The 16,251-nt window shown below is 36.2% G+C and overlaps 1 protein-coding gene across 5 annotated transcripts in view; it reads right to left on the reverse strand.

Annotated features, from left to right (window-relative positions):
• The window catches only part of Ralyl (RALY RNA binding protein like), a 637,542-nt gene that overhangs the window by 40,491 nt on the left and 580,800 nt on the right, over positions 1-16,251 (reverse strand). For 4 of the 5 annotated variants that reach the window (XM_013110889.3, XM_040741381.1, XM_040741384.1 and 1 more), the window contains one exon: positions 8,898-9,070. The exons of the other annotated variant lie outside the window; for it this stretch is intronic. In XM_013110889.3, coding sequence (XP_012966343.1) covers positions 8,898-9,070 — 173 coding nt within the window. The remainder of the gene's footprint in view (positions 1-8,897; positions 9,071-16,251) is intronic. 5 annotated transcript variants of the gene reach the window in all.

The following is a 16,251-nucleotide window of genomic DNA, read 5'->3' on the forward strand; positions in this document are numbered from 1 at the left end:
CTCCAACTCTCTTTCATACACACAAGTTCATCCAACAAACTCTCTCTTTCACTCTCTCAAACTTCACTGAAACATGCTTCAATGCCTTGCCCTGCTTCTCTTCAATGTATTCTGTTAGTTGCAGTCCCTTCTTGCCACTGATATTACACTTGTCAAGAATCTCCCCAGTCATCCTGTTTCTAAAATATTTCAATTTCACTACCTACCTGAACACCCCAGGAAAAAACTGTTTTCATTTCAAACTATATTCACCACAAAACCATCAGACACTGTTCTCCAATTAACCTTGTATAGTCAATCTAAATTTTCTTGGCTCCTCTCAAGAACTCTGAAACACATCCAGATAAGTACTTTTGCAAACTAACAGCTGAAGTGTTCTTGCCTTTCACTCTTCCGCGTGGGAAATCTCCCACTCTCACTGATCTTGGTACTCCTCTTCCCAACTACCAAGATTATGAACCTAAAAGTTTCAAGTGTACATCCAAGATAAAAATTTCCTCCCCTAAAAACCTTAACTTGAACTTTGTTCTAATCCATCTGTCCCAGTAGATTTCAAATAATCTTCAGATTACTACACCAACTCCAGTGTCAGCCCAGCTGTGTTCTCAGGATCTATATCCTGATCCAGCCTCACAGAATATACTTCATTAGCCTCAGATGACCCCATAGAACCTGGATGTTGACTGCTCTTCCTGACCTTTTCTAGAAACCCAGGTTTCTTGGGTACACTAACAGGGATGCCCCAATGTCAAAAGGAAGCAGTTAGAGAGAAAAATGCCCACTTACCCAATACCCAGGGACCATTAATAAAATAAAAAAGAGAGAATGAAGGGACTTCAGAATGCCCAGTATGTTAAACATGACTCTGACAGGCTTTGTCTTACCCTGTTCCCTACTCCTTGTTCAAAACAGTTAGATCATTTCTAAAGGTAGCCACAAAGATTTATTCTCTTATTTGGACACTGACTCATTACTGAGTCAAAACAACAAGGTTCACCAATTAAAATTCATTATTTGGCTAATATGTTCAATCAGGATTTACCAACTCATCCTAACACAGATTCTATCCTTTTCCCCTAAAAATCCCACTACTAAAGAAACAGCCTCTCTTGCTCTCTTGCTCCTGTTGGCCTTTCTTGTTTCTCTTACTCATTTTCTTCTCTTACTAGTTTTTCATTGCTGCTGCTTTCTTTGCAGCCTCCCTTTTGGGGTAATAAATCTCCTTTGTGCTGAGAATTTGTGTCTGTGTCTTGTACAAGTTCCAGTGGTCTGAACTCCCTTTCAAGTACTTTATTTATCAATCCAATCAAGTTAACAAGCAAAATTAACCATCATGAGTCCTCCCTTTGTCAATTCAATACTCAAACACATCTCTTTAAACATTAATGTTCCAAATATGTCCTCATTTACCTAGAGTAGCCCAAGTATGTCATCAAAAACACAGTCACATCTCATTTCTGTAATGAGGGCATAGCTAACTGGATGGCAAGGCATATGCATCTTGGTTTCTTATCAGGACAGTCTTCATACTATGTAATGATTTCCCTTATTCCCTAAGGAGAAGAGGAACTACAGCATGGGGTAGACTGACAGAGTTCAAGGGAAGTGTCTCTAGATTTCAAGTCAAAAAACAAATGTGCCGTAATTACACAGACTACAGAACAACTTCCTTATTTCTAATAAGTTCATTTTCCTCTAGCTACTATTTTAATAATGATAACAAAGAAGCAGAAACAAGGAAAACATCCACATGAACATTTCCATCAGGAAAAGAAAAAAGAGGTTTCAAAATGTAGATAACTTCTGGCTTGCTCATAAACAAAGGCCAATAATATTCATCACATTGCTTTGCGCATTTCAGTTTTCAGTGATTCTACTACAATGCTTATTTTGAGTTCCCTTCACCTGCAGGATTAGATTGTGGTAAGACCTTTCCCAACATGCATAGAAATTCAATAGCTGGAAAGACTCAGGTGGCTTACTGCTTAGTTGAATGTTTTGTTAAATCCTAAAAGAGGAATTACAATATAGTACTCAGCCTGCATGCCTAACTATTACACAGCTAAGCTATGTAATTCTGTGATTCTTACTAGAATTGTCTGATTAGGTTGCTTATAGTCATCAAAGGCAGAAGTCTTTGCACGTAGAATTCAAAAGAACTCAAATTCTCCTTAATCCATTCAAATGCTTTGCTTGTCTATAACGTCTCTAGAGAATTCATTGATGATTTTGCTTTGTAGTTTTACTGATTCCTGGATGGCTTCCCTATATGAACTCAATTGGCACTGTTAGCAATCACTAGGTATTAGATGTAAATCAGCCAGGAAAATGTTGCCCTTGGGCAGAGTGTGTTTGTCTTTGTGAATTGACAGAAGGCCAAGTGCTTTTCTAGCTACTTTTACATGCAATTCTATTAATTTATATAAGAAGAATGTTAAGTTGAGTGGAACTAAGGAAAAAGAATGGGCGCACTTAGAAGGCAAACATCCTAGGTGTGAATTTACCAGTCGTATCATATGAAATATATAACCCCTGTTTTCTTCTTTATATGTGTGTAGGGTAGTATAAGTGTGGTGCATGCAGATATGTGTGAGTATATGCCCATGTACGTGCAGAGACCACAGGCTGGTTTTCAATGCTGTTCACTAACATCCTCTATCTTAATCCCTTCAGAAAGAGTATTTTACTGAGTCAATATCACCGCTGACAGCTAGTAAGCCCTAGAAATCCCATCTCTGCCTCAGACACTGGCATTATAGGTGCACACAATCAAGCCTGGCTTTTCCATGAGTTCTGAGAGTTTGAATACAGACCATCACAGCTGTTCAGGGAGTGTTCTTACCTACTAAGACATCTTCAAAGTTTTCTATCATATTTTCAAGTTAAAGTTTTTATGAGGACAATAAAGGGTGGTCAGAAATTTTTCTCTTTGACAGAAGTACTGTTGAATCTTTAATTTGGAACCTTTCAAGGTAGAGCTCCAAGCACCTTCTACCAGGATTCTCTGATAGTGTTCAATGTGTGAGTTCTCCTAAGATCTCACTCTCATATTTCTCTCACCCTTTTCCATTCTTTCTCATATTTTTGACCTGTGACCTTAAGGATCAGCAAATGATAATCCTTTTAAGAAGCAATGTTTTCATTTTTTATTCATGCAGCACAAGCTCAGTGTCATCATTTAATGAAACATTGTAAATATTTGCTAGTGGGTATATTTACAGGTAAGAATAGAGTGGTCTTTTGAAGTGTGTATATAGCACATTGATACATGGTTTAATTTTAAATAAATTCTAATTTGCTCTTAATGTTCTAATAAATAAATAGGCAAAGAGTACTATAGCACCATAGATTTTAGCTTTGGATGATTTCTCAATAATGAAGACCAAGACTACTTTTTAGGGCATGAGGGGAATCTGTCATGTACCTAAGACATTCAGCTACTTGAGACAAAAAGCCAAAATGGGGATGCCATTCTGTATATATGTTTCCCTTATTGGTTGAAGAATAAAACATTGATTGGCCAATAGCCAGGCAGGAAGTATAGGCAGGGCTACTAGACAAGGAGAATTCAGGAGAGAGGTAACAGAGAGAGGATCTGCCAGAGAGACACCATGTAGAGGCAGAAGGAATAACTTCCTGGGGCATTACCGGGTAATCCAAGAGCATGTGAAAATACTTAGATTAATAGAAATGGGTTAATAATTAAGAGAAAGCTAACCAGCAAGAAGCTCTAGCCATCAGCCAAGTAGTTAATAAATTGATATGTCTTTTGTGTTTATTAGGGAGTAATTGGCTTCAGGACCAGGTGGAACAGAAACTCTGACTACAAAGTCATTTCTTTAGGCAAATATTTCCACACTTGAAGTAATCATTGCATTTATTTTTTCACTTTTGACAACAGTGTGTTCATGCTCAGTAGGATTCTAATGCTATCGGATTATATTGACATGCAGAAATTGATTTCACTCAGTGGATATTCAGTAGATGTTACTTGGCAGCCAGTGTACATGTCCTCAGCTTCTACTTGTTTCACACAGTACCTGTCACCCATCCTACTACTTCATTGTGTTGGTCATGGTTGGTTTGGATTGGCTCCCTGCTCCCTGGCTCGTTGTGTTGGAATAGAATAGTGCTTCTGCTTTAATAGCCACCTGGGCCTTTGGGAAGGATATTATCTTTGACTTCTGTCACTGCTGCATTGGGTCCTTGTGTCATTCATCTATCTACACACTTATATTTCCCTCTGTTAGGGCAAAAGAGTTTTATGCCTTTACTTCCCAAACTCCATTGTTTCTGTTTCCATGGGAGGGATGGAACACTAAAATCATCCACATTCATTACATTCCAAATCCCAGAACAAAGTGAAGTACCATACATAATAAGATTTAGTTCTTTAGCTTACGAAGATTTTGATAAAAAAAAAGCTGACTGCAAAAATCTCAGTGCTTTTAGGCATGATGTTTCTGAGCAGTCAGTTTCTGTATAAGCAGATCATAGTAAAATCACCAAGGTTTGACTGTACTCACATGACTGTGTGATTATGCTCTGACCCATCATACATGTTGCTTCTCTGACACATGGCCACACAGAAGTATAATCAAGTGAAATGGATTTCAGATTTGGGGCTGAGAAAATATTTTGGCATATGTAGTTTCTGCCATATAAGCATGAGAACCTGAGTTGGGATCCTCAGCACTCATGTGAGAGTCAGGGATGAAAAGAAAAATGTAACTCTAACCCAAGAGTAGGGTAGAAACAGGTATATCCCTACAGTTCCCTAGTCAGGCAGTCTAGCCAGTTGGTGAACACCAGGTTTAATGAGAGACTTTCTTATCATATGCAGGTGGAGAAAGAGCATAGAAGGCACTTAACGTTGATTTTTACTCCTGCAACAACCCACAGACACGTTTCCATCTACACAGTTGTATCTGGACACACATGGGCTCACACATACAACATGACACACAAATATGCACAAACACACAACTACATGAAGAAATTTCTTAATTAATATTCCTAGATTCAAAGTGATTATTATTTGTTTAAGATATTATTTGTTCAAAGTGATTCAATTTGATTAGAAAGGTGGCAGATCTGGGGACTTTGCAACTTCTTGTTTTCAACCCGGGAACTACTTTCATTGCTTAATTCTTAGAATAGTTGGAGTGATCTCATAATGATTTAGATGATTCCATCCTCATCTTGATCTTAGTTCTTGAGTTTTTCATGTGTTCTGACCTTTGATCCTGACACTTCCATGACAACCTCCCATGGATCATGTTATCACCTGCCATTCATACAGGTGACCGCAGCCCTGAAGTGTAAGACTTCACCTTCCGCTACTTGCCTCTGCCCCATTTCTCTCTTACTTAAACACTGGGATTTTCCTTCCTCTTGCGAAAGTTGCTTTTTCTGGAAAAGCTGTGACTCTTCACTTGAGCTCTAGGACAATTCAACTAACATGGAGGCCTTTTATCTCTGCCTTCACTTTGTTTCTGTTTCCTTTCTGTAGGTGTCACACTTCTGCTCAATTCTCTACATAGGCGTGTTCAAAGGTGCAAGGAGGGTGTGTCTCAAAACTGGTGATACCTAATTTATCTCATCCTCTTTTGAGGATTAACGTAAAAAGTTAAGGGTAACAAAAGCACCTCGTTGTTATTTTTACACTGTCTTTCTAGATTTCCCTCAAAAAGTTACCTAAAAGTCTCTAGTCCTTGTTTTAAGCCTGAAGTCCTTTGGGTTCTAGGAATAGAAAAGCCCCCTAGACAGATGACCCTGCAAGGAGCTGTGTCTTATGTAGGAGCAAATATTTCAGGAGAACCAGGTTGTCTCTTTATGTGACAAGGACATCTCTAGAACTATCCTGTGGAAGTAGAGCAGAAGAATCATCAGCACCCAGGATGGCAAGGGCTGCTTAGTCACATACACCTCTGTCTCCGAGTTCTCCCTCCATGTAAGCTAGAAGTTCCTGCCATACCCAGAACTGGTGGAAAGCTTAGTTTCCTTCTTTCTTATATGGTCATTTTAGTTGTGATGTTTTCATGTCTTTTCATGTTATTTGCTTCACTTTGGGATGGTGGTCAGTCCTGACATGTGACTCTGGATTTGGGCTTGTTTGGTAGGACTCAGATTAGTTTCATAGTTTTCCCTTTTTGACCTTTTCCTGTGTTTCTCTCCTTCTTTGTCAGGTTAAAAAATGAGTGGTCCTTCTAGTCAGTCACTTTTTTTATACAGCTATCCTCATTTCCCCACATTTGTCAGTTTCTAGATTCTGTGTAGCCTATGTAACCAGAGAAGCTCCTGATGGGACATGAACATTTGCTTTTAACAAGTTCTCAAGAGAATTTACAAAGTACTACTGTATTATTGGTTGGTTTCTGACATCAACTCACTCTGAATACTATAAGTCTATAAATCTTTCCAATGAGTGATCTTGTATGCTTTTCCTCTTCTTGTTAGTTTTTTCAAAACCTTCTGTCTCTACAGATCTGTGATCTAATCTATTTCTTTTAGATGCCCAAGTTTGGTGCCCTGTGACACTAACACCAAATTCTCAGCTCCCCTGCAATCAGTTGTAGAGGAAGAATCTTTTCTAAGACAAGTGAAGAGACCTGGGATGGTTACCTTGTTTCTCGTTTCATGATTTTCTCACTTTCTTTTTATGAATTTGGCTTTCCTTATGTCATTTTTAACACAGTCCTACACATTTAGTTAACTGATTTAAGAATCTGCGTTCTAAATGCAATGACAGCATTACAGAGTTTCAAATGAAGGCATAACATTATCTGAAGTGTAGTAAATGGATATTTTTATCTCTATATAGGCTAGATTGAACAGGTAAAAGGACTGAAATGGATTGCATGGGAAAGGAAGATCAGCTTGATAAAAAGGGTCTGAAGAGAAAAGTGGAATGGGACAAAGAATTTGTGGTGGATGTATAGGTCACAGAAAAGGAGAAATAAGTTCATCTTTCTAACTGGCATAACTGTGAAGAATATGGACGACAGTGTTTACAGAATAAAGAAGCCTTGGAAAGACAACAGAAAAACAACCAAGAGTACTCTGGCCATGTTATTTCAGGTGTTTGTTGGATAGCAGTCTGGTGTTAGTCAGGTGAAGAGTTGAGACTTATAGCAAGCAATTAGAAATAAAATGTCCATTTTCAGATCTTCAGTTCTGCAAAAAATGCTTAAAGCTCTGGTACTCTATTATTTCAGCTTATAAAAGTGATAGAAATACTCATAGCCTATTGGAATACTTAAAGGTGGGTTTAGGCATAGCAGAAGAAAGTGAGACTGAAGATTTGGTAAGTAAGGGGAATCTCAGAGAAGAAAAAGTAGTTAGTTGTGCATAATGCTGCTGAGAAAGAAATGACAAAAGTCACCATTGGGATTGGAAACTTGAAATCTTCCTGGCAGACTCATCAAAAGGATACTGAAAGAGATGTCAGATTAGAGCAAGTCAGGAAAATCATGCTATTGAGTGAGGGTTCTGTCTACAAAAGCACTGAGAAACCTTTGTCCTTTCTTGCTTTGATCAATACCATCCATTGTAATTCTAAAACAGTGGACAGACCTCAAATTTTGAAAACTTCAATCTGAAGTAAAATTTGAAGGAATCATGTTAATTGGTGAATGCTTATATTTGAAAAGCTTAAATTGATATGCATAATAATTAAATAAAGCTGGGTATTAAAAATCAGTATAGAATCTTAATATATTACAGGTTCATTGAACTGGTTGACAATTTTACCACCATATCAAACAGCAATGGCAATAACCATAGCAATAACACTTAAGCAACAATAGGTTTTAAAGTAAATGGGAATACAAAATACCTGGAATAACCTATTATTATATATTTAGTAAATATGTGTATATATAATATAATCTATAGATACAATTAAGACTTAATCATATATACAGCCCACACCCAATCACACACTCTAAAACTCACAAATTCACACTGTTTTCCCCCTTTATTAATCAAGTTCTTAGAGATGTAATATTTAATTTCATGGTTACTGAAATATCAACATGTTTTTGACCAAGTTTCTGGTATAGTAGTCAAGGAAAGCATGCCTGGAAGCGAACAGTATACTAAATCTCACATTGGGAAAAGAAGACATCAAGTCTTAGCTAAATTCCTAAACAATAATAATTTATTATCAATTGGCACTGATGCTGGAAATGATGAGGTGGCAACATCCTATTGAGTTACCATGGCAGACCAGTTTTGGAGAAGATGGCTGGCCACACAGGCAGTGTGCCTGACTACTGACAGTGAGTAAAGCTGTTGAATTAAAGGAAGCTAGGCCAGTGAGATGGCTCAGCAGGTAAATGTGTTTGCTGTAAAGACTGACAACCTGAGGCTTCCATTGGATCCATATGGTAAAAAGAGAATTTACTACAGCAAGCTGTTCTCTGATCTCAACACATGTGTTAAAACATGTGTGTGCATACATAGACAAAATAAATAACTAAGTAAAAATAAACAATTGTAGAAGAAGTTCTAAAAGAAGCTATCATTTACCTTGGAATAGATGGCTTTTGTCATTAGCATATTATGTCCACCCACACATTTAATTGTATAAATGCAATTTTACTTCCATGATAGAGAATGTGGGGAAGAAAGTCTTCTATTTGGGACTTTATTCATACCTAGCATTGCATATAACACTTATATTTTGCATTCATTTTCTCCCTCATAATTTCAAGTAGTAAAAAGTATATTGAGCACTTGTTATGTGCAAAGCACTATAGTGACATTCCCTTGAATATATTCTTACAAGATAAAGAAGCCCCAAATGATTTAATCCTTATTTTTAGAATGGATGCTCTGGTCAAATTCTGTTGTTGTCACCCAACACATGTGGACACCAAACATTGCATTCCTACCAGCTCATGACCCCCATCTTCATCGAAGTCCTCCTCTACCCCATCAGTCATTTCTCCTCCATCCGCTTCTTGCCCTCCTTCAGCAGGCTCCTCTGTGGAGTGGTCTGCATTCTCTGACACACACTCGTCTTGGATCAGCTCTATACTCTCCTCCAATTGCTTCTTCTGAGCTTCTAGGGGGAGAAAGCAGATGACTACTACCTTGGGTTGCTAATGAGTCACTTGGAAAAACCATGAAAAAACAGGGAACTCTTAAAAAGAATGAGTTGTTAAGAGCATGTAAAAGATGAGGATATTTTCAGTGAATTCATTGAATTACATGCATACATCTCTGTATGCTTACATGTATGCAAATTTATTTAAAAATGAAATTGGCCGAAAATTAGGGTCTTAAGATAGTAAGAATATATAAATAAATATTCACATTAATATACTGTTCTTCCTCATACGAGACTGTAAGAAGCATAGTCTCTCTGAGTGAAAAATCCTGATGTCAAACTGCCCAAAACTCTCTTTAGGATTCATTGCCAAGTGGGTGTGTCGTGCTTTACAAGGAAGAAACTATTGACCTATGGTGTGGCTATTTTCTCTTCTCTACACGTGATAAATACTTCCTGAACTTTTAAGGTTTGATGTAGAATATAAAGTGCTATTATAGTATTTTGCAAATAATAAGTGCTCAACGAGAGAAGCTACACTCCTTACTACAGAATTCCCTCCAATTGCCAGGATTAGTACATCCTGTTTGCAGAAGGTCGTATAAGGAAGTGGTGCTGACAGCATAGTAATTATTTCTCTGTTGGTTGTTTTCATCTCCTGTGATTTTCCAAGCAGCATTGGGCAAATAAGATCACATCCTCTGTCTCTGAAGCATTCTACTGTGTGCTCACAAATCTCTTAAAAGCTGGATTGTTTTCATTAATTTTGCTTGCTCTTATTTTATTAAACTATCCTTTCACTCTTTGATTTGAGCTTTAATAGGCTTACTTACTCCTCTTTCATGACAATTAAAACAACTTAAAGAGTACAAATCTCGGACATTCATTTGCTATTTTATTTTCATAATGTGAGTTAAGAGGAAACTAACCATTGATCTGTAGACTTCGATTCGACACAATTAGCTTTGAAAAACAGTATATTATATAAACATACTGAATATATTGTTGAGTAGTATCACAATAATTATTTCTATAAATAAAGTGTGTCTGTCCATTATTTCATTTCAGCACTTCAAATAATAGATGTGGTTGAAAAAAGGACAGAAAGGTGGGGTGTGGCCTGTTCTCTACCAGATGAGAGAGTTCTAATGCTATTTAAGTTACTTAGTAGTGGTTTCATTCTAAGTTTTGCCACATGATTACATCATATACCTATGTGAATTCTGCCCGGAAGCTTAACAACATGTACGTGAAAAGTGTTTTTAGGCTGTCAAGGATTGTATAAATGTGTCCAATTACATTAAAGGTGGGCAAGAATCTTGTGTATGTGAGGCCTTACTTCAGAATAATTGTAATTAGAGTAAATGATTATAGTAAGCATCATTAAGTGGCCTGATTTTATCAATTAATTAACCCCAGAGACATACAGCAATGTAGCAAATGTGTAAAGATGAGCATCATCTCTATGGGCATATATGCGTACTGATGAAATATTGGGCAATGAAGATATTTTTCTTTTCTCTGATGGCCATGTGATTTTACCATGGAAAGTTCTGAGAGGATTATAAAGTAGTTCTTATATAACTAATCAAAAGTCTTTTGTTTCCTTTTTATAAATCTAAGTAAACCTTATCCAAAATTAAATTGGATCTGATGTTGTTTAACCAGTGACTCCTTAGTGTTTGAACTCCCTGGGAAATACGACCTCTTTCCTCTCAAGGTCATTGCCAGGCTCATAGGAACAATACAGAAAGATGGTCCCTGCAAAATGAGGCTTATTTTCAAGCAATTGGTTGATGTGATCTATCATTTTATATGCCTGATAAATAGAAGTGATGCTATAAGTTATTAGGATAAGAGACATAGGATGCATATTTCTGCTACTTAATATTCCTATGAACTCTAGTTTTCTTCTCTATAATGTAAGCAAAAATTTAACATTGCATTCCAAAGTAGTTGTTTCCTTGAATGAGGAAAAGGTGGAATGTGTCTTTTAATTGCAGAGACCAGGCAATTACATGAGCATAAAAGCTCAAAAACAATTCTAAAGTGGAACCTTTATTGATTATTTGACTACTACACAGAAATTTTCCTAGTCAAAATTCTCTGCTTCAGATTTTTAAAAAATATATTGAAGAGATATTTTTCGTATTGGATTTTACAGGTCCTTTTTATTTCTGTTTAAACAAACAAAAAATATTAAGTTACTCACTGGTTTTTCTATACAAAATATGTTTGTAATTCCTCTGAGAGTATATTTCAAAGACAACAGGATATTACTACAGTTCAAGGCTGGAAAGACAAACCTGTAAGCTACCCTCATCCCTTTCATTCATTAACCTGAAAGATTAAATACATAGGAGACATTATCTGGGCTGAAAATATAAGCCTCTCAGTTATGATGGTAATTGATTCATGGGGTTAAAGAGTTTAACAGAAATTAGGCAAGCCTGAATTTTCATAAGGTGCGGTCATCACAGACTTTTGTAATTGGCTCAGTGGGAAGTATCACATACCATGAAAATAGGATCCATGAATTAATCGCTTGTGAAAGCACAGTTGTTCACTAAGCTGCTCTTTTGCAACTGAATAATCAATTTTGGTCTAAAAATTACCTGGTTATTTCTATTTTTTATGAATAATTGTATAGTTTATCTCTTTTAGAAATTAATAACATTGTTTGATTTAATGTAAATTTTGTAGTGTTTATCTTATCTCCATAATTCTATGTGTGAACATGTAGAACATTTTATAAGTATGTATTTGTTTAAATGAATGCACAAGTGTGCACATTATACATACATACATACATACATATCTATCTATCTATCTATCTATCTATCTATCTATCTATATATATATATATATCAGATGAGATTCTTCAGGCATAAATATTTGTATTAGTCTTTCTTTTTTAGGGGGAGGCTGGTGTCTAGGTCACAGCCTTACATGAAGACATTTGCTGAATAAATTTATGAATTGTGTGAATCCAACAATAAAATCCTATTTCTACACTTCAAATCCTTTCTATATATATAAAATTACAGTTGAATTTGGTACTATGGCAGTTGAATTTGACACCATAATAACAAAATAGAAGTTCTGAGAGTTCAAAATAAACATTCCTGCCACATTCTGTCCCAGAATATGGGACCTGAAATATTCTTAGAAGAGAATTTTTCATATTTATATTGACAATTCTTCAAAATAAAAAAATGTGGATTGTTCATGTGTTACGGAAAAGTGTTTCTTTTATGTTTTGGCATGTCTTGGAGCCTCCCTGTTGGCTTATTCATGTCAAAGTGTTAAATTCCTTTCTGAGCAGAGAAATGAGTTAGCCTTACACTGTTACTTTTCTTGTTTTAAGAAGTGTGGATCAAGATTGCAAAAGCTGGCAGTTAATGCCAAATATAAACTCTCAGTATTACCTAAATTATAAATAAGGTTAACACAGAAGGGAAATACATATATATATATTGACTACTCTTTAGTAAGGTGGTGAGTTCTTTTAAAGTGCTGACCATACTACAGTCATTACCACTAGTCCCTGGGACATACTTCAACACAGTATAGTATTCATTTTATGCAGATGAAAACTGTGGCATAAATAAAGCGAAAATAGGGATCTACATGAAGACTTCAGACTCCACAGGTTCTGCTGTCTCCTAATGCATCTCTGGAACACAGAGGAGCTTATCTGACATCCAAGGAAAGAATAATTTGAAATTTCTTCAAAGAGAGGATAATCTCTAAGTTCAAAAATGGAGATATCCATTCAGTTAGGGAACATATTTTAGCTAAACAATGACTATCAAAGGAAAAGAAATGCAAATGATTGGTATTGCTGATTAAATGAAAAGAAATATTTTGATATTAACTTTCTGTCCTAATATAAAAAGTTTTTTTCAGCATACCTCATTTTACTTTGGAAGCTGTATGTAATTCAGGAAACAAGTTACAATTGTTGGGATTTGTCACCAAAGCACTTGTATTAAATTGTGTTTTCTTCACAGTTATTACCAGCATAACTGAAATTGGTTGAGGTGTCAATTAAGCTTTTTGACTTGCTGGCTTAATTATTAGATAATTACCAGCTAAACTGTACTTAACAGACAAGAGAAAAGACTGTAGATACAAAAATACTCCCATTATTTATTACAGCCACGATAGTATTTTGCAATTACTATTTTCCCAATCAGTACAAAACTTATTTTTACAAGATTATATTTAAACATCGATATGATCTTTAATTCAATGATTTTAAAAAATGCTGTTGGTAAATATCCAACTCATTACTGATGCATGTTGCTACTAACAACCACAGGAAAATTGTATTTTGATTAAAATATTAGTTACATAAATACATTTTTGAGATAATTAACCCAAAATTGTTCATGTGAAATGTCAAAAATTATAATGTAAATTATTAAAATTATGTTTACTTTTACATTATAATTTAAAGGAGATATTCTTTCTCTCATTTTGCAAATTTCACAAGAACTTTTCCAAATGTATCAGAACTAGTCTGTTGGATTCACTCTCTATGGACTATGCGTGTAATTTTGTCTCACTCCTGTCTGGAACCTCTGTTACAATAATGAGAATCCACTACCCAAATGGAAAATGAGCCAGCGAGGAAACCACCAAGAAATGTATTTCTTACGGATTGAAAATGTCTTAAATGAATTGTGGTGATGGTTGCATCACTCAGTAAAATTATCAAGTTATTAAATTATAGCCTTGAAATGAACAAGGCTATTCAAGTGCTATGAGCATGGGAAAGGGTACCAAAACTGGATGTGGGCAGTGGTCCTGAGGAAATAAGAGTTATGGGGTAGAGCATAACTAGTGAAGGAGAGACTGGAAAACACTAATTATCTGAGTAATAGAAGATAATGCTGAAGTTAGTGAATGGAATTGACAAGAACTACAGAATAGTTATGGGACACAGACAGGACACAAAAGAAAATGAGATCACAACTGGAGTAAAAACGTAACAGTTATCGCTAAGATAGTATTCATGTTTCCCTGTTCTTAATTAAACCTTAGATAGGCTTCTTGCTGACCCCAGGCCCACACTCCCTGCTAGATTCTTCACTTTGAAAGTGTTCAATTATTCTCTTTTCTTTGTCCTTTGGAGGTGTGTATTGTTTCCACCAATGAGTGTTCTCCATATCTAGGATACATTCCCCTGACAGGTCATCACATGGATGGACAGACCCAGTCTCTCAGTCTGTTTGAGAGAGTAGTGTAACTTTGCTAAAGGCAGTTATCAATCAAAATTTGCCTAACCATGTTGGCCAGGCACTGCCAATATGTCACAGCACAGCTCAAGCAGTTTGCCTAGCAGTTGAATATCTTCTGGCCTGATCTCTAATCAGAGTTGAGTTCTGTGCCCAGCTCAGATGGCAATAGTCTTCACCAGAGTCTCACTAACTGCTTATGCCTTGTGTTTCAGTGCGGTATACTTTTCTGCATACCTGAGGGTGAGGTGAAAGATTCTTGCCAGGAAGAACTTCAAAAGTTTCCATCTATTTTGCCCTGCTTAAAGTTGACTTCATTCTACAAACTTCCAGCTTTTGTAGTCCCATATTAAGAGGTCCTGCTATGAAGAGCAGTGCCTAAGCTTTTTTTCTCCCAGCTGATTCTTTCTAATATAGCTTTTATATTTCTACACACACTCCATCTTAATCCTTCATGAATTACCTGTTGATATAATCCTTACTGTCTCACAGACTCATTTATTGGTCAAATAAAGTCTACCCACTTTGCATCTCCCAAGAAAGTAATATTGTAAGTTGAAAAGAGCAATTGTATTTTCAGTTTGTAGCTTGTAAATGTTTTGGGCAGCTAAATACTATTTTCCTGAACTTTCTTAAAAAATATTTATTCACTTATTTCTGTGCATGTTTGTGTACATGTGTGCATACTTGTGTGGGGTCCCCATGGAGGACAGAAGAACATATCAGATTCCCTGGAATTGGAACTACAGGGGATCGTGAGCTACCACTTGCATAGTAGGAGCTGAACACAGGTTCTCTGTAAAAGCAGCAAGCACTCTCAACTGATGAATCATGTCTTCAGCCCACTGAACTATTTTTCCTTAATTTCGCTATAATTAAAAATGCCTTGTGTTTTAAGTAAATTAGTTTCAATGGACTAATTTATGTACTTATGCAAATTTACCCCTTCCCCACACAAATGTTCATAGTATCTCAACCATTAGCTGTTTTCTCAATATCTGATGTGGTTAGCCTGGCTGATTTCTGCACCTGTGTCCCTCTTCTGGCTCATGTCTCTGATCTGGCTTGTGTCTCTGCGAAGTCTTTGGACAGTTTCTCTCTTAGGACCCCATTTACGGTCATCTCAAGGATCTCTTCTGCCCAAGTCATCTTCAGATTCCTGCTGTGGGAAAACGATATTTTACTTTTCTGTATTCTGTCTTTGTTTGGAAGTGCATTTCTCCCAATGCTTTATAGAGAAAGGCTGTAGCAAAACAAGTATGAAGACACAAGTTGATGCAAATACCTACTTTGGTTTCCTTTGCAACATACTGAAACCAAACTCAAAGTAAAGAGGCATTGCTTATATGTCTAGCCAATCAGAAGTTTTTAGCTGCCTCTAAAGGATATTTTTACTTTAGTCAATCAAATGTATAATTTGGTTTGCTAAGACACTTAGCTCCTCTCACTACATGGAGCTGAAGAGACTTCTTTTGTGTAAATTGCTGCATGTTCATATATCTAATTTCAATGCATATTTTAACATGTGACCTAGAGGTAAATCTTTTGGAACTACCCTTTATCCATACACACATCAGCTTTTAGTGTAGCTGGTGAGAGGCCACATGCTCTGGCTTTCTGATTCTTGTTTCTTTATATGGAAAGCTTTCTTTCTTTCTTTTCCTCTGTCTTTCCCTATTGTTCCTTTCTGTCACCTGGCTCTAGGATAATACATGTTTGATTTGTATCCATTTTCATGCATTTCTTTAGGTACTTGGTAGATTTAGGTCAAACTGGTTAACTATCTCCTTCATTTTTACATTCTTTAAAAAATGAAAATAGTTTTTAAATGGTCTTTCACAGTTTGGTTCACAACCCTGTTGTTCCTATTTATTCTATATTTTTTTGTGTCCTCATTATCTTCTGTATAGCTTTTCATTTGCATTTCTTCATCTCTGCCCTCCAATCACTCTG

The sequence above is a fragment of the Mesocricetus auratus genome, unplaced genomic scaffold (genome assembly GCF_017639785.1).
Source record: "Mesocricetus auratus isolate SY011 unplaced genomic scaffold, BCM_Maur_2.0 Super-Scaffold_6730, whole genome shotgun sequence".
Lineage (NCBI taxonomy): Eukaryota > Metazoa > Chordata > Mammalia > Rodentia > Cricetidae > Mesocricetus > Mesocricetus auratus.